The sequence below is a fragment of the Caretta caretta genome, chromosome 5 (assembly GCF_965140235.1).
Source record: "Caretta caretta isolate rCarCar2 chromosome 5, rCarCar1.hap1, whole genome shotgun sequence".
Lineage (NCBI taxonomy): Eukaryota > Metazoa > Chordata > Testudines > Cheloniidae > Caretta > Caretta caretta.
In genome coordinates this window covers 112,064,944-112,083,002 of record NC_134210.1, presented here as the reverse complement: position 1 = coordinate 112,083,002, position 18,059 = coordinate 112,064,944, and the positions used below count along the sequence as shown (strand labels likewise).

Sequence of the window (18,059 nt, the reverse complement as noted above, 5' to 3'; positions counted from 1 at the left end):
TAAAAATGTCCATCATAAATGCAACGCCTGAGATGAGTTATACTAACTTGACACCAATTTGGTCTGCATCATTCTGCTTGTGGGCAGCTGATCTGGTAGCACAGATGATGTAGAAGCTGTGAAACGGAGGGTACAATTATGAATGGGAACATATTTAGAGATGAATTTTGCCCTTATTTACTCCTCATCTATTCCTAGGAAAATTAATGAGAGCTGCATCTGAGAGGAGGAGTGAGCCGCTAGCCTGTAAGATTCTTGTTAGCGTGCATACAGATATATATATACACAGCAAGCAACTGAATAAAAATAAAGACTATTAAAAATAAGACTCTGAAACACAATATTGAAATAAAAGAAAGAAATCAGAACTCACCTGGTCTTTAAGCCTTAGTAGGTGAGTTGCAATCCGCAGCCTTTAATGATAGGTATTGTGTCTCCAGAAGATTGCAGGCTGATGCATCACACTGAGCATGACATTCTATTAATAGGCTGATAGCTTGTCTTATCCTGTTTACTTGGATCACTCTAGTTATGGCTCTGACCCTGCTCTGACCACGCTCCCATTGACTTTGATAGAAGCAGTGTTGGGGTCTGATAATACTAAAATAAAGGGAATTTTATGCTTTAGGATTGCCGCTCACTTTTAATGAATACGCTTTCTGAAATAAGACACTGAATGAACCGGCACTTAGCACAACCATTGTTCTTATACAAAGAGAAAATTAATTCACAGCATCATTCTGGTTATTCTGTCAGCATTATTTATTTGAAATATCAATACTTTCCACAATATAGTTTATACATCAAGCAGTAGGATTGCCTTCATTTCATGGGATCCAGTACTGAAGTGGCACATCCAAAGCAGCACATTCAACCTCTGAAAGTGTCTGTACAATTTAGATAAATAGAACTCTGGATAACTAAACTAATAGAACTTTTACGACTGTTACAAAAAGAATGCTGATAAGCTAGGCACAGCACTGTCCACACAAAATGCTGGAAGGGTGGGGAAGATTAAAGAACGAACTAAACTTATGGGAAACATTTTTGCGTATACGGCCACAAGTCTTTAATTGCTCAGCACAAAAATTAATTTTATTTAGTCCTCATTGAGGGCAGAATATGCACAAATGATGTTCAAAAAACACAAAGTAGACAAAAATAAAAAAGGACTGTTGGTTGTTGGGTTTTTCCCCGTGTATGAGTGTACTGAAGGCTCCCAGTGCTTGAATGATGTGATTTTGTGCCAAAACTTTACATGAAATACATAACAGTTATGACAGTTTTATTCCCCACCCTGCCCTCTTGCTGGCATTTTGTTTATTGTGTTCAAAGTTTCTGAACAGCAGACACATTTGGCTTGTAACCCAAGCTCTTTATTACTGGCCTTTTCCTTTTTATAGTTTGCAATTTACCTGAAGATTGAACAGGCTTGTTATTAACAATCCAGAATATAAAACCAGTTGCAGGTAGGCAGCACACACAGTACAATAGTAGCTCACTTTCAGAGGAACTGTAAGGTCAACATTATACTGGCTCGCTGAGAACAGTAACTGATTCTAAATCATTTTGATCAGAAGACACAGTGCTGGTGAGTCAATATTAGACCTGCGTGAGCCGTATCCTTGTGAAGGGAAAGATGAAATGTAAAGAACTTTTCCCCTCTTTTTTATCAAGAACTAAGACTTAAAAGTAATACAGTGGTGATAGGCATTATCTTCCCAACAACACACTGGATTTCCTCTACTTCACTGAGTCATCACTTTTGCTTGCCATTGTTTCCCCAATACTATACAAACAATGGCTCTGGTTACCGCGGGCTGGCACACCATAGCATACAAATCCGCATGCCACGTTGTGCTGCCTCAGAAGATACCACGCATCACCACTATGCCTCATAACAACACGTAAACCCGAGATGCTCAGTGGGGCTTGATGACTTCAACCACTGCAGTTTGTACTTGTGAGGTGTAGTAAGCAGCAGTTTGAAAGCAGTGGTATCAACATGACTATCTGGGTCAAGAGGTGGTGAGTCAGCCATCCTAATGGGGCAAAGGTACCAGAATATCCACATAATTGATAGGGAAGAAGCCCGACTGGCCATGAAGCATCCCTTCATACCAGTTCTCATCAATCTGGTTAGTGAGGGTAATGACATCACCCTCTTTAAAGCCCAACTCCCCTTCATTTTCAGGGTCAAAGTCATACAGAGCTCGGCAGCATGGCTGATCCATTGGAATACCTAAAAAGAAGGGACACAATGAAACAGTGCTTAGAAATCTTGGTAACTACAGACTCTCCTGGTTATCATCATTAGCATGTTTCACCATTTCTATTACAATTCCCATTGCATTTACGGCTCCTTGACATCATCCAAAACTAGAACTAATAAAATGCCCTCAACGCAGAGATCAATTTATGGTACAGGTACTTCTCAAACTCCCATATCTGAAGCTTTGCTAACTGGGTGTTCTAGAACCCCAGAAATAACAAGCTAAGCCAGGTCTACATTTAAGTGTTGCCAACATAACTCTGTCAGTTTGGGGTGTGATTTTTTTCATGACAAAGCAAAAGTCCTAATGTAGCTGCAGTTATACTGACATAAAAGTACTCTTCTTGGTATAGCTCAGACCATGTCTACACTACAGACTTCTGACAACACAGCTATGTTCGTCAGGAGTGTGAAGAGGTGTGATCCCCAGGCAACATAGTTATTGCAGCAGAAGCCCCTAGTATAGACACAGTTATACTGGCAAAACTTCACTTTTAATAGCTTCTTTCACTCAGGGCATGGGGGGCGGTGACAGTTGGTTTACTATACAGACAGAAAGCACAGCTTTGCAGGGGTAGATAAGTCCACACTAGGAGCACTTATATGGTACACTGGAGTTCCTCGTGGGCATGGATCAGCGTTCCTGTCACACTCACCATCAGGACCCAGCCCAAGCTGGGGAAGCTAATGATCCAACCAGCAGACCAAATTCAGTGATGAGTCCTGGTCATGTGCCACCTGAAGCACATTGCACATATGCCAAGAAGAACTGGGATTCCTATACCAGTAGAGCATTTTCTACTGTAGACATGTCACTGAGGGAACTAGCATAAACAATACAAGCAAGAGCACTTGTTTTTTTGCTGGTACAACTGTATCTACACTAGGAGGGATGGCAGTATAGATACACCTGTACAGCTATATTGGCAAAACTTTTAAATGTAAACAAGGCCTAAGTGCTTGAGACTCTTTTTTTCCAATTCTCTCCCATTCTCATTTTTGTGGTAAGTGGGTTCTGAAGAGCCTCTTATTCTACAACTTTCAAAGCATTAAACTCTCTGGAGGTGCTCAGCAATTCACATGATGGGGCTCCTACTGAGGAACCGTGGCAACCTATTCTTAGCAAAGTGTCCGAATGAAATGCCAGTATCTACCCTGAGAGAAAAATCTAGTTTGTGGAAGATACAGCATCATCTGCATTTAACTCTTTTTGAATTTCTGTTTCTGTAGCAGAAAAGAGGTAAACTTACATCACATCAGTCCTAGTCCCAGCACAAAAAAAAAAAGTGAAGAAAAAATAGCTAGTGTCATGACTGGAAGAGCATTAGTAAGTCACAGGCTGCACTCACGCACTAGGAATCTGTATCTCATCCCCTCTGGCACTGTGAGGGTGAGGAGGGGTGTTTGAAATTACAGGGCAGCTTCTAGCTGCTGTTACAGAATACAAAATGGAGGTGGTGTTGTGCATCCACATTGAGGATGTCAAACATGCACATCAAGATCTGACGGGGAGGAAGGAAATCCTGATTACAGAACTAGGGGGAGAAAACATCCAATCCTGCAAGGTGGTGTGTGCTTGCAATTCCCACTGGTGTCAATGGGAGTAGAGGGTACTCAGGGCCTTGCAAGATTGGGTTCAGGGAGAGAGAACGCCCCTTATCATAATGACATGTGATGACAAAGTATTCCTGTAAGGAGCAAAGTGATGTCATCTTAACATGTGAACATTTTAAACAAAGCAATTACTTAAGTTACTAATAAGACATTTGTCACTGTTTATGCACTTTGTTTAATTTGCATTTCTCTCATCTGAACAATGAACATCAGTTCCACTTTTGTTCATAGTCATTTTCACTTTCAAGATCAGCTAAAATATCTGAGTTACAAAGACTGCATAGGAGTGCTTTTTGGGTGGGGGAAAAAGGGGGGAGCAGCGTGATACATGTTCATGGAAATCTTTCAATTGACCTCTAGGTTTTCTAAGTATCCATTTTTACAAAATCTAAATTTTAAGGAAAATTTTATGTGACACCATCCCTTTAGGATGCTGTGATTGATGGACTCACTGGCCACTAAGCCACATATTTAATAAAATGGATCATCCTCCTCTCTAGGTGCTTGTACTATACCTAACAACATAGTATCTGAGCCCTTTATAAAGAGAACAGTGCCAGAGTTGGCCATTGGAGTAATTCCTTTAGTGTAATTGATAGTTTAGTTTCAATAGCTTTGCCCTCTTCTCCCTTATACCTTTACCCCTCCACCCTTCACTATGGCTGGTTGTATTCTGGTTGTGGGAAAGCTAAGCTGAAAAAGTGAACTTCATGCTTTTGCATCATAGCAAAAGATTCAGACAGACAAGACTACATTCTCCTTCCTCATTCCTTTTACCTGTTGGTTTTGGGGTGCTGGTCTGGGATATCCCTCCATTGTACTGGGTATTCTCACCACTGGAAAAATCAAGACTCATACGGGGTTTTGGCTGGTATTCTCTTCTGGGCTGAGTTGATGCTTCTTTTATTCTGAAAAATGTGAAGAAAGTTAAATATACAGAGCTAGTTTCTTGTCAACAGACCACACACTGAGATTAGTAAAAGATGGAGGTTTTTCTTCCTTTACTGCAAGGCTGAAGTTCAGGCTCAGTATTGGGCCACACTAAACAGAGTTTGGTATATGGAGTGGCCTCCAGCTGCTAGGTTAGTCTGCACTACAAAAAGCACATCATTTGACATCACTGTGTGGGGCTGCTAATTTTCTCTCCCATTATGAATTAGCATATTAGACTGGTTTGCCTTTGACTCATAGGCCTTGTCTTCAATGGCTACAAAAGGTGCATTTTTTAGCTCCAGATAACTAACACAGGTGACCTATCCTGAGGTAAAAACACAGCGAAGACCAGGTACTTTCATTTTTGCTGTGAGGCAAGCTCACCAAGGTCAACCCCTGCAAGCGGTATAAGGCTGTTTATTTCACCGTAAAACTGAAGTGCCTATTCTTCACTGTGTTTTCACTTCAGGATAGCTCATGCATGTTAGATACTTCCAGGTTAAACGCACATTTTTTTTTTTTTTTTAGCAGTTAGGACAAGACCATAGTGAACGGAGGCTCTCACGAAAGGAAAGGACAAACAACATAGCCTCAGGGACATATAGTGAGGGCAGGTGCTGCACAAGCATCTCTGAGCCAGCTCTTCAGCTTGATTCTGACCCACAAGATCTTTGCTGTTCCACTTCTGGGCCTCACCTGAACAAAGGTGCTGCTTTTTGAGAGGAGAACAAGGGTGGATAAGGGTGAGATTACCACACTGATTTTCAAGACCAAAGTAATTTCATTTGTAAATGGGGACAATTATCTCACAGAAGGGGTCACAACTGCAATAGATACCCATTCTCCCAATGGCAATGTTATGCATTGTTCAACTCAATTAATGATTCTTTTCATTATAAGGTGATAAGTAAACAGTCTACATGGATTTGTCAAGAGCAAATCATGTCAAAACCTTATATCCTTTTTCGACAGGGTAACAAGCCTTGTGGATAGGGGGAAAGCAGTAGATGTGATATATCTTGACTTCAGTACAGCTTTGAATACTGTCTCACGACCTTCTCATAAACAAACTAGGGAAATATAGCCTAGTCAAACCTGCTATAAGGTGGGTGCCCAACTGGTTGGAAAATTGTCCTCAGAGAATACTTATCAATGGTTCACTGTCAAGCTGGAAGGGCATGTTAAGTGGGGTCCTGCAGGGATCTGTCCTGAGTTCGGTTCTATTCAATATCTTCATAAATGATTTGGATAAAGGCATAGGGAGTATGCATATAAAGTATGTGGATGATACCAAGCTGGGAGGGGTTGCAAGCACTTTGGAGGACAGGATTAGAATTCAAAATGATCTTGACAAACTGGAGAAATGGTCTGAAATAAATAGGATGAAATTCATTAAGGACAAATGCAAAGTATTACACTTAGGAAGGACTAATCAATTGCGCAAACACAAAGTAGGAAATGAATGCCTGGGAAGGGGTATTGCAGACAAAGATCTGGGGTTTATAGTGAATCACAAACGAAACGAGAGTCCAAAATGTAATACTATTGCAAAAGGCAGCAAACATCATTCTGGGATGTATTAGAAGGAGCATCACAAGCCAGATACATGAAGTAATTTTTCCACTCAGCACTGTGTCATTAGAAGTTTTTAAGAACAAGTTCGACAAACACCTGTTAGGGATGGTCTAGTTAATACTTAGTCCTGCCCCAGTGCAGGGGACTGGACTAGATGACCTTTTGAGGTCTTTCCAGTCCTACATTTCTGTGATTCTGACTGCTAAAAATAAAAATCTCTCGAAAAAGAATTTCAAATGGCAGGGGCTAAATCCAGGAAGATGGTGACTCAATGGGAGCTGCATATGCTATGTGCCTCTCAGGAGTTAGCTCAGAGACTTCACTGGGAACTATACCAGAGTAAAAACCTTTGGATAGGACTCAGTAAGAGTTTTGTTTCAGTAATGTTGCTCAAACTTTGGTTTGAGCCAGGTTTGCTGCCATTAGTGCTAATGGTACAAAGCACATATATTAATATGTCTGCTATATGGCTTTTGTTGAAAATTCCTCTCTCACTTATGGCAGTTCTGATTCTTATATCCAGGGTCTGATCACCCTTTAAAATATTAATACTACTCAGCCCCAGATAGGTCTTTTCCTTTTCAGAGTGCTATAAAAGCATTAACTAAATAATAGAGCTGGTCAAAAATTTGATGAAAATATATAAAAAAAGTCATTAAAAAGTTTTGATCTTTTTTGACCAGTTTATAGAGAGGAGTTAATATTTTGCAAAAATTCAAAGTTCTGATGCAAAATTCTCAATCAGCTCTACTAATTAATCTTCACAAAGCTCATGTGAGGGAGGCAAGTATCATTTCCTCTCAAATTGTGAAACCAAGGCAGACAGGTTTAGTGACATGTCAAAAACCACACAGAGAGCCAACATCAGAGCTAGGACAAGAACTCACAAGCACTGGCTCCCAGAATGATGGCCAAACAACTCTACCATGCTAGTGTCTTCAAAAGTGTGATCTAAGCCTGTTTTTAATTTTTTCATTAAGATTAAAATGAAAAGACCAGTCCAGTATTGTAAACTCTCATGATTTTATTGCAAGGATCATGAAGTTCAGTATTTTTCTTACAGCCCCAGCTCCTGGAATGATGTCATTTCATGGAAATCTCAGCTTTCATTTAAAAAACAAAACAAAACCAAACCACATTTCTAGCCCACATGGTTGCAGCAGAAAGCTTGGAAATGTGACCTGTGTGTACCCCAAAAGCTCAGAAAACCGGGAAAATAAAAAGAATGCGACATTAAAATCTCATGATTGTTTAAGCCAGTATCATAGGGGCTTGCATGACTGCTGGGGACTTGACTCATAGATTTTGAACTCTTGGGGCTAGCAATACTGGAAGACCTGGGCTGGACTCTCAGTTCTTGTTTCAGGCTGAAAGAGGCTGGGAGTAGAAAGTGCACCTTGCCCCTAGAGGTAGGAAGGGCCCGCTTTGCATTCTTCAGTGCCAATACCTCAGGTTGATTAAGAGGTGGTAGCGATGGGATCTTTAGGAGCCAGAAGGTTTGTGGCCATGAAAAATGAGTGACCTAGGGGAGGCAGATAGGTGTCATTCCCAAATGAAACCCTTTTCAATGGGAAGTGCTGCTATATCTTGAAAAGTGACTGTAAAATTGGCATTGAGAGATTACATGTTTGTCTCTCAGTGACTGGGTATCAAATCAGCTCCATTTACAAGTAAAAAGCTTTCCCCCCATCATGGTTGCTTTGCAGTGTACAGGAAATTCATTTCAGTTCTTTGCTACTTGCATAACACCATCAGTAAAAAAATCACATAGGTCCAACTCTGCCATTAATGACACCTGGACAAGCCTATGGGTGTGAAGGTTGCGCGAACCCAGGTGTAATCGAGGCATAACTGCTAGAAAATGTGGCTGGAAAGGTGTAATCAAGGCATAATTTGTTCTGCAGAATCTTTATTGCTGGTGATGATGAACAGTAACATATTTAAGCCATTGCTGCTGACCAGACTGGTGCAAGGAGCTCGAGATGCTGAAAGCATCCTGACCAGTTATATAAACAAGGTAAAAAATCTAGACATTTACCAGACATGTGAAGAGAGCAGAGGGGGATCTGCACTGGGCTAGAGGCTGGCTGGCTGTGGGTCTTAAAGGGAGAGGAGGCATGTCCACTTTGGCATGTGCTTGTAACATAACATCTGGACTGTGACCCAACATGTCTGATCATTTTAATGCTTCTACACAATGCGTGAATTACAGTATTCATTCAGAATGGCTTGGAAATCCTTCTTTGCTGGCTGCTTACACTGTTCTGCAAACTGCAGCCAAAACCACCCTGCCAAGCAGTCTAACTGCCATAACAAGTTCTGTACATTATGCTCAAGCTGCAACTGAGCTAAGACAAATGTAGGAGTCAGGACAGTATAGGATGTGTGTGCTAGCAAACGTGTGCGTTAGCAAATAATGAAATGGCAAGGCCTAGTGTTACTAGAAACTAGACTTATAGCATTGACAGCAGAAAATAAAAAACATGAAGACTTTGCTTTGTATTAAGTTTACTGAATGTGCGAGAACACTATATTAACATTAGCAGCTGTTCAGATTTATGGTCACTTCCTTCCATGTCCAAGATTTTAGGAGAAGAGTCATTCAGGATTAAATGGAACCAGAGAAGGCAAATAAATCCCTTGCGTTATCATCTGAGTTTCTCTCAGATCTGTTTTCCAAAGTGTGTGTGGGGTGGAGGGGGGACCGGGGGGTGGATGAGAGATTTTCTTTTTAAACAGCAATTGTCCTCTTTTCAAATGGAACCAATCTGTTTAATCTAGTTGCAAAGAACTGCATAAGTAACAACAGGTTTGTAACAGTAAAAAGACACGGTCAGTTCTGAGAGGATATGCACAGCCACAGGGGAGTAGTGGAACGGGGCAAACTCAATGCGACAACCCTTGTACAAATGGTGGCAGATCATGGGGATCCTCAAGACCCCATTTGGGTCATGGAGTTCACTGTGTGTGCAGGGTGATGGGGAACAGGATAAAAAGATATTGTCCTTCAATTAGGATAATTTACAACTCATTTACTTTTTAGAAAGCCAATGCAAAACTGATGCATGCCAAGGCTCTGATTCCTGAAAGCAGATTAAGTCCATCCATCCAGAAAAGCACTTAAACATATGCTTAACTCCCATCACTTCAACTGGACAGAAGCACATGCTTTCAGTTAAGCACATGCTTTACTGAATAGGAGAGTTTTTTCTCTGAATTGGGGCCTAAGTCAGGAGCACTTGAATAAAAGTGCATGATTTTACTTACTAATGTCTCCAGCCAACATGAACATAGACTTGCAACGGTCTTAAATGACAGCACTGTTATGACTGTAAAATGGAAAAGATCTTTTAAATGTCTTACAACCAGCACATATTTTGCCTTTGTAAGAAGAGTAAATTCCAGAGTCTGATGAGAAGTGAATGTTACCTCTCTTCCAACTTGGCAGTAACTTGCTGTAGGATCTGTGTTGCCTGTCTGTGGTACTTCAGCTGGGCTTCTACAAGAGCAGAAAGCTGACTCACTTGTTCAATCTGAGGATCAACATGAAAAATCAAGTCTTAGTTCAATACTGTTGAGCAGCATTATTCAAACAGCTTCCACGGAACATTACCGCGCTGACACTGCAAAGGTACCTTTCCTTTCTCTCCGTAATCTCGGCTCCTCTTTATAAGTCAGATAATAACTAGGGACCAGTTAAGCTTGGCTTATCTATTTGTTACTGCATATGGTTAGGCCACTAGGCCACATATATGGGGCCTGCAGCTACAGCTCTTTCTCAGCTGATCACCTCCATGGGCTTAGTCACATGTGCAAGGGGCCTCAAGACCTACCTCGTTCTGAGAATTCTGCGTACAGAAGAACGAGAAAAGGGCAATAAGGAAGGACGGCAGAAGGAACCTGCCCTCACATTGTGCAGCCTGAGTTTGAGGCATGCAGAATGACGAGGGCCATAGCTCTGCTTTCCTTACACACAGGGCAGTAGAGCTGGCTGGCCACATAGGGAAAGAGTAAAGTGCCCCTCAAAATGAGGTATAAGTAGTGGAAGTGCAGTCACTGTCTCTTCCTTAGGGAGAATGCCTCCCAGTGCTCCCTCTGGGGCAATGTGACTCCCCACAGAACTTCTTGACAGTGTCAGAATGATACAATCTAGGTCAAGACAAACTAGCCAAGTGGGGCTAGATAGAAAAATTAGTGAAATAAAAAAAAATATCCAGACTGTATTGAGCAGTTACCCTTTTCACTTGTATGCACTCCAAGACAGCTATATTTATTTTTATGTACATAGTTTCAGATATATTAAAGCCCCTTTCCACTGCTCTGGCAGTATACAGGGGCCTTAAAGTGGGTATGAATTTAAATCTAAATAAGTCCACTCATTTATCTATTTCACTTGAAACACTGAATCTGTAGATTCAAGTGCATAGAAAATAAATAGAATATATTTCAGTTTAGAGGAATTCTTTCCTCCAAAAGAAGGAGTAACATTGACTTCTTTCGATTTTGCAGTTTTCAACCTTATTTATGAAGGGAAAAAAGACTCCAGTCTCTTTGGTTTCAGTTAATGCTACTCATTTTTCCAGCATAACGCTCAAGTCTCACCTATTCTATAAGCAGAAGTTACATTGCCAAGCCATGTTTGAGTAGTCATGTACCAGAGTTTATGGGAAATCATGACTTGTGGACAAGCATTTATATAATTCTGATCATGGAAATACTCTTTCTTTTGCCATAAATAACCTTAAACTGTTAGTGAGAATGAAATATTAACAGTGGAATAATTTTTCTCTCTCAGGTATTTATATGGCCCCCTTTAGCATAATATCTGAGTCTCTCACAATCCCCTGTGAGGTAGGAAAGTGCTATTATTCTCATTTTCCAGATGAGGAACTGATCAACAGAAAGGCTGAAAGATCGAAGTCACACATGAAGTCTGTGGTGGAGCAGGGACTTAAAGTCAGTCTAGTGCCCTCACCGCTGGACCATTCTTCCTCTCATTTCAAAACTTGGTTCAGAACATAAATAAGAGATTTCCTCACATCCATCTCCAGAAGGTTATACATGCTTGACTCGGCTATTTCTTTGGACTCATCAAATTTCTCCAGAGCTTGGCGTAGCTCCTCATCAGGAAGCCTGCCTTGTCTTTTCTTTTTGTAATCAAAGTCCAGGCGTCGACCTTCCATTTTCTTCAGGTGGTGCTGAAAAATATGAAAGGGAAATAGTGTATATATGATGGAAACTGTTTCCCAACTCCTCTTTCTTTGCTTTAAGTCCACTACAGTCAGTCAGTCAACAGAGGTTGAAAATATATGCTGCCAATCTACTATACATAACACTTTTACCGGAGTAAAGGAGTATAGAAAAGCAAGGTAGGTTTACACTTCAAAGGGAGCACCATGGCATTTCATGTCAAAACATCAAAGCAGCTCCATCACAAAGTAATTTATAGAAAGAGTACACAATGGCAAATTGCAGTGACACCTAGAAACATGAGAGCTGATAGTAATTTATAGTTCTATTTATAATCTAGAATTATCTGCATATTGTGCATATCCCCCAGGAGTTTAGGAACAATTTTTTCTTTACATTCTAGTTTTCTTTCCCTGTGCAGATGAGGGGATAATTTTTGCAGTTCTCACAAGATCAGCAGTGCATCTTAATTTCCGAGTGATTTATTAACTTACCAGACATCACTGCTGTCACTATACGTAGTTAGCAAATTCCATATTAGGTTCACTAAAGCATTTTTTAAAAGAGCAGGATAGAGAAACACCTGTCAGGAATGGTCTAGATAATACTTAGTCTTGCCATAAGTGCAGGGGACTGGACAAGGTGACCTTTTGAGGTCCCTTCCATTCCTATGATTACCAATGCCACTGCTGGCCCAGGGGCTGAGAAAGTAAAGAACTAAAGCATGAGTATTTTAGTTTTCATTACCAAAATACAAGAAATAACTTGTGATCTGACATGATTCACTCAGCAAACATTAAGCAAACTTTTAAAACGTCAAGGTACCCTTCTGAGGCCCCAATTCTACACTTACACATATGCTTAACTTTATCCCGGGGGGGTGTCATTGAATGCACATGTGTGAAGTTACACACATGTGTAAGGGTTTGCAGAATTGGGACCCAAATTTATACCGACAATTGTGTGTGTGATATCACTTGCACCAGCAAAAAACAAATGTGTGTGTATATACAGCATTTCCACCTGCAAATAAAGTAACTGGCTGACTACCTAATTTGCACATGCAAATGAAGATTGTGTTTCAAATTCTGGGGAGTTTGTGGGCGCAAATAGCCAAGCATATAAAACTACAAGTGCAAATTCAGAGGCAGCTATTCAAAATCTGGATCTTAGGTAAGCCATCATTAACACTGGCCTAAATTATTTAAATGCACACTAGAAAATCACTTATAATTTGTAAGTGAATGTTTTATGCTAGAATTAGAATACAGCAGCAAGGCCTGCACAATAATGGATTTTTCAGGACAGACAATGTAGTTTGTCACTAAAAATAATGTTGGCATTTTGCTCCTGAACATTTTAGAAAGCCATTGAACGGAAGAAAATTGATTTGACTTTTATTATTCAAAGAGAAAAAATGAGGCCTTTTAGAGATTTACAAAGACCTCGAGCCTCACAGCTGAAGTAAGAGTCTTGAAAATATACAGGGTATTTATCTGGCTTTCCAAAATCATGCAACTCCATCTCTGGCAATACCTGTATTTCTCTCAGATCTTTATCATGGAGATTCTGCAGGGGATCTATGAAGTTCTGCTTCACTTCAATGTCCAAAGAATCTTTGACTTCAGAAAGCTCTCTCATAGCTTCCCCAACATCACCAAGGGCTGGGCCTGGAATAGAAGAGTATGCCTAGTTTACCTTAAATACAAACAGTGGGATGTGGTGCTGCATTAATACAGAACAGAGCCAAAACACAGAACTCAATTAAGAATAAAATTTAATCTTCAGTTTTAAATACATGGCAGAAAAATGAGGCATTGTGGGAAGGCCACAATTGATGTTACAGTTTTGCAGCCACAGAAATTGAACTGTACTTCAGAATCCAAGCTCCTTTTAAAAAAAGAAATAAATAAATCAAAGGCCCACATGGTGGTAAAAGAAAACCTGCCAGAGATAAACCATCTACACCTGATGCAGTGTTGTCTTCTGTAGGCTGCAGATTCTGTGAAACAGTCATTCTACAAGAGGTCTGACCAGCCCTATTAATTTTAAATGGGGTGTGTTGACTCTGACCATTTATATGTCAAAATCATTAGCAATGTCACTGCTGAGCATTTTATCAGAATCATCATACTGACAATCTGACAAACTGACTACTTATCCTGTAATTTACGATATCCTAGTGACAAAACCTCCAGAAACAACTTCTAAAATGCAATTACTCACAGCCCAGTAAAGAATTATTCAGTGCTCTGAAAATTCAGATTTTAAGGACAGTGCAAAATAAAATTAATATTAAAAGCAGAGGGTATCCCCTGTACTGGCTATATTATTGATTTTTATATTTAATTCAATAAAATCCTCAGTTTCAAAATGTAATATAGAGTTGACCTTCATAAACAGAATACACTAGAAGTCAGTTGGAAGGGTGAGCCTCTGAAGATCAGAATCTAGATGTTTCAAGTTAAGCACCCAAAAATGGAGGCAAAATCCATCAACACTTTTGAAAATGTTAGCCTAAGTGACTTGCCCAGTGTCGTGCAGGAAGTCCAAGACAGAACTAGAAAAAGAACACAGGAGTCTGAACTCCCATTCCTATACACTAACCACAGTACAAGCCTTCCTCTTTTCAGGGGATCAGGATTCTGTGCTTCTCCTCTCGAGTGGATAACATCCCAACTGCGAAGTTAGGGAGCTGCATTCCTTAGGGGGTCACATCTGGTATTAGATGTGTCATCATCTAATTTGGTTTGGTCTCAGCGCAGGCAGCTGGACTAGATGACCTACTGCAGTCCCTTCCAGCCCTACTTTTCTATCATCCTTTCTCTCACAAGGGGAAGACAGGACTCTGAACTCAGGTCTGGGCAGGTAAAGAATTTATTTTACTTTCACAATGTATTTATTTGTGGTATTAGGGCTATCAGTGCATTTTCTTAATGTTTACAGGCTTAAACAGTTCTGGTTAATAGTAGATGTATTTTTTTGTAAAATATCTTCCAATTCACCTTTAAAATTTTTTACTCATGTCCTCAAAGCAGTAAGGAAACAAAACTTGGCCAGTTTAAACAACTGTCACATCAAGAAAATCAAAAAGTCAAATTCAGTAAAGAGTCAGCTTTTAAGTTTTGCCCTCCCAAAGGGATATTTGAAGCAATAGTGAGAAAAATCGTATTTTAAGCAAAAAATATTTTGATCATTTCCTTTTAAAATGAAACTGCAGCACCATCACTACGCTATTCCCAAGGTAAGGCTAAATTTTTTAAAATTCCTCCTAACATTAAATGCAGGTGTTGAGGCTCAAAGAAATTGGTTGTGCAAAACTAGGACCTGCAGAGCAAAGCAGCTGAAACCTTAATAAGGGACACTAGCTATATGAGCACTAAAGAATGAAACTTGTCCTTACTAATAGAAACTGTGTCTGGGGCAGTGTTAGCCACATATATGTTCCCAGAGCTTTCTTACTATGCTGGACATGGCTGGGGAAATTGTAGGGTGCACACTGCTGCTCTTCTAAAGCCCAGTCCTACAAAGATTCTGAGGGCCTCCTGGAAGGTGCTGAATACCCTCAACTCTCATTGACTTCAGTAAGATATGAGGGAGCTTAATACCCTGCAGGACTGGTTCCTTAGAAAGAATCCGCATGCTACATGCAACAGCACAAGTTCTAGGGGGTTAATGTCCTCACTTTGATCCTAGATAAGCAAGCCAGGCTTCCTTGGGGCAGTGATGCATCAGCAGGTCAAGGAGTTTAGCCCACCTCCCAATACCTTCAGTTGTTATGAAAGAGTCCAGCCCTATTGCTGGGAGAGATGATGGTCATTGCACACCCAGTGTAGCCACCAAACACCAGTGGTTTTGAACCTCCCCCACAACTGTGGTCCACAAAAACTACTCTTCTGATCTGTCCCATGAAGCAGTAGCAGACAATCCAAACCTGGTTTGATACTTGGAATGGAGGAAGAGAGTCTAATTTTAAATAAATTGTTTATGAAACTAGGACCTGCACACCAAGAAAAGTAAGCCTGCCGAACAACAAATCCCAGTCATTAGCTTTGTCTTCCAAACAGAGGACCTCACCAACATATCATATAACCAGAGAGCCTGCTCTAGGCATCCAGAGGAATGATGACTAATACCTAGAAGCAGCATTAGTAGGTAGGAACCTATGGTATAGCGAGGCTGCCTTTTGCCTACACAGCAATTTGTTCAGATTACACTTTATTAAGCCAATCTGTTAAAAATATGGTTTGAAATTTAGCATGAGAGAGAGAGAGAGAGAGAGAACTGATTTTAAAAAAAGCCAGCACTGTTCAGCAGAATCAGTCCATGGCTGCTAAATTAATTAGTAGGTAATTTGGGTCTAGGAGGTTTAAACCAGACCAGAAGACACCTTTCTTCTGCAGATGTCTTCATGTCCAGGAATAGAATTTTATTAAAGCTTAGAATAGAAGAGAATTTTCAAGCTATTGTTCAAGCAACCTACCTGTTGCTAGTGTATAACTGACTGCACAGAGCTACACACAAATGGGCTATGGAGATACAACAAGAACCTGTTGTGGATGTGAGCTCACTGATTAGGCTGAAGATGACCTCCACTGATGAAAAGTATCTTCAGTATTCCTTACCCAGCAAAACTCCCAGTGACTTCAATGGGAGTTTTGATGGATAATGAATGAGAAAAGTGTGTGGACTAGTACCCTAAAATGTAGCAGCAAAAAGACCAGGTAGAGTGAGAGGAATTAACATTTTCAACTCATTATTGTACATTGGATTTTTATTTGTTGTTAGCCTTTATTCCATATCTGCAGTGAAGGTAGGGACATCCTCCTGTAAGGAGTCTGAGGACAGGTGAGCTTTTAGCATGACTGTAGGAGGACATGAACTCCCTATAATAGTATAGCTTCTGACCATTCAACTCTTTTGGTCACAATGCATCATCACAATGTACACAGTAAGGCAGTATAAAGCCGATCTAGATATCACCCCAAATGAAAATGGCTTGGCTTTCACCAGTAAGAAAACAATCTCCACTTCCCATCCTGGGAAGATATTGGATCTACGTCATCTTGATTGACATAGGCCTGCTTGGAATTGAACAGTCTGACAGTATCTGGGCTTTGCATTTATTGCAGGCTGTTCTTCAAAGCTCTTACTCTACACAAGCACTAATATACTTGCATAATTTAAAGGGAAGAAACCACATTACCAAAGTTGCATTCATCTCCGAGTTCTCTTGCAAACTTCAGCATAGCTTCTGCCAATAAGGCCTCAGCCTGAGGGTAGCCTGGTCCTTTTTCCTGCCCTCGAATTTTTGACATTGTGTTGATCATGTTGAGTTTAGCTCTGGAAGCTGCAAGCAGACCAATAACAGAGTTATCAAAGGGTAGTAAGTGGGGGTATAGACTGTATAAGTACTGCATCTTAAACTGCAATATGTAGAGTATGGGAGAGCTCCCTTGTGTTCTCAAAAAAAAAAAGGAAGAATTACTAAGCTACTTGTAACATGTTCAAAGTACAATAGAAGTTGCTACTGAACACGTATGTTAGATAAATTGAAGATTCACTCTCAATGTTCAGCAAATTTTTGGAGAGAAGGGGTGAAATCTTGTCCCCACTGATATCAACAGGAAGTTTGCCATTGACATCAGAGGTGACTTAATTTGACCTGGGATGTTCACTGGATTTCAAGAGAACAAAAAAAGCCCCAGGAACAGTCTAGAAACTAGTCCCTGTTACCTATTGCATCTCAGGGTAGGGGAAAATGAAGGAAGCTCTAAACCATTTACATTCTCCCAGTCTTCAGGTCAGTGGGCAACAGTCCAGTCTCATGGTGCAATCTAGACTCATTTACCAAAAGGCTGTTACAGCAGCTGGGGACCAGCAGGGTATGCTAAATCCCCTGTCACACTCCCATATGCCCAGTCATATGCCCTATACTGCAGCCGTGGTGGTGAAGAGGGGGCATAGAAACCACTATGCTGGCCCTACTACTCTTGGGAAATCCTTAGATAGCCAGTTAAGCGATCACTGCAGCAGCTTTGCACCAGTGGATGGCCAAAGATGATGCAGTAGGGGCCAGAATCTGGTCCTCCATATTTCCTAGATGTAATATGTTTTTCTCTCTTTATTGAATATAACATATATCAAATATTATCTCAGAAAATATGGGCATATAAAAGCCTGCAATCCCCTTGTTATTTTTACTAAGATTTTGGGAAGACACCTGGGTTGATATGAAAAAGAAATTGTGTTACAGCTCATATTTCCCTCCAATACACCGTTGCAAAAAACTTACCTCCCTTCCCCCCCGGCCCAAACAGTGATTGTTTAAAAAGATACCTGGATTATCAGAATTGATAAAAACAAAAATAAAGATGAAGAAATTAACTAATTCAATAGCCCATATTGTGTGGTGAATGCTGCCACCGCAGAAAGAGTTTAAGAATGGCATATACAGTGTGCTTTCATAGAATCA

General features: G+C 40.4%; 1 protein-coding gene across 2 annotated transcripts in view; it reads right to left on the bottom strand.

The window, feature by feature from the left end:
* Positions 1-744: 744 nt before the first annotated feature.
* The window catches only part of SH3GL2 (SH3 domain containing GRB2 like 2, endophilin A1), a 157,228-nt gene continuing 139,913 nt past the window's right edge, over positions 745-18,059 (bottom strand). For both annotated transcript variants that reach the window (XM_048850882.2, XM_048850883.2), the window contains exons 4-9: positions 16,791-16,934; positions 13,121-13,254; positions 11,434-11,592; positions 9,824-9,927; positions 4,664-4,794; positions 745-2,242 (exon numbers count right to left, since the gene is read on the bottom strand). In XM_048850882.2, the coding sequence (XP_048706839.1) occupies positions 2,043-2,242; positions 4,664-4,794; positions 9,824-9,927; positions 11,434-11,592; positions 13,121-13,254; positions 16,791-16,934 (872 nt within the window). In that variant the 3' untranslated portion in view covers positions 745-2,042. The remainder of the gene's footprint in view (positions 2,243-4,663; positions 4,795-9,823; positions 9,928-11,433; positions 11,593-13,120; positions 13,255-16,790; positions 16,935-18,059) is intronic.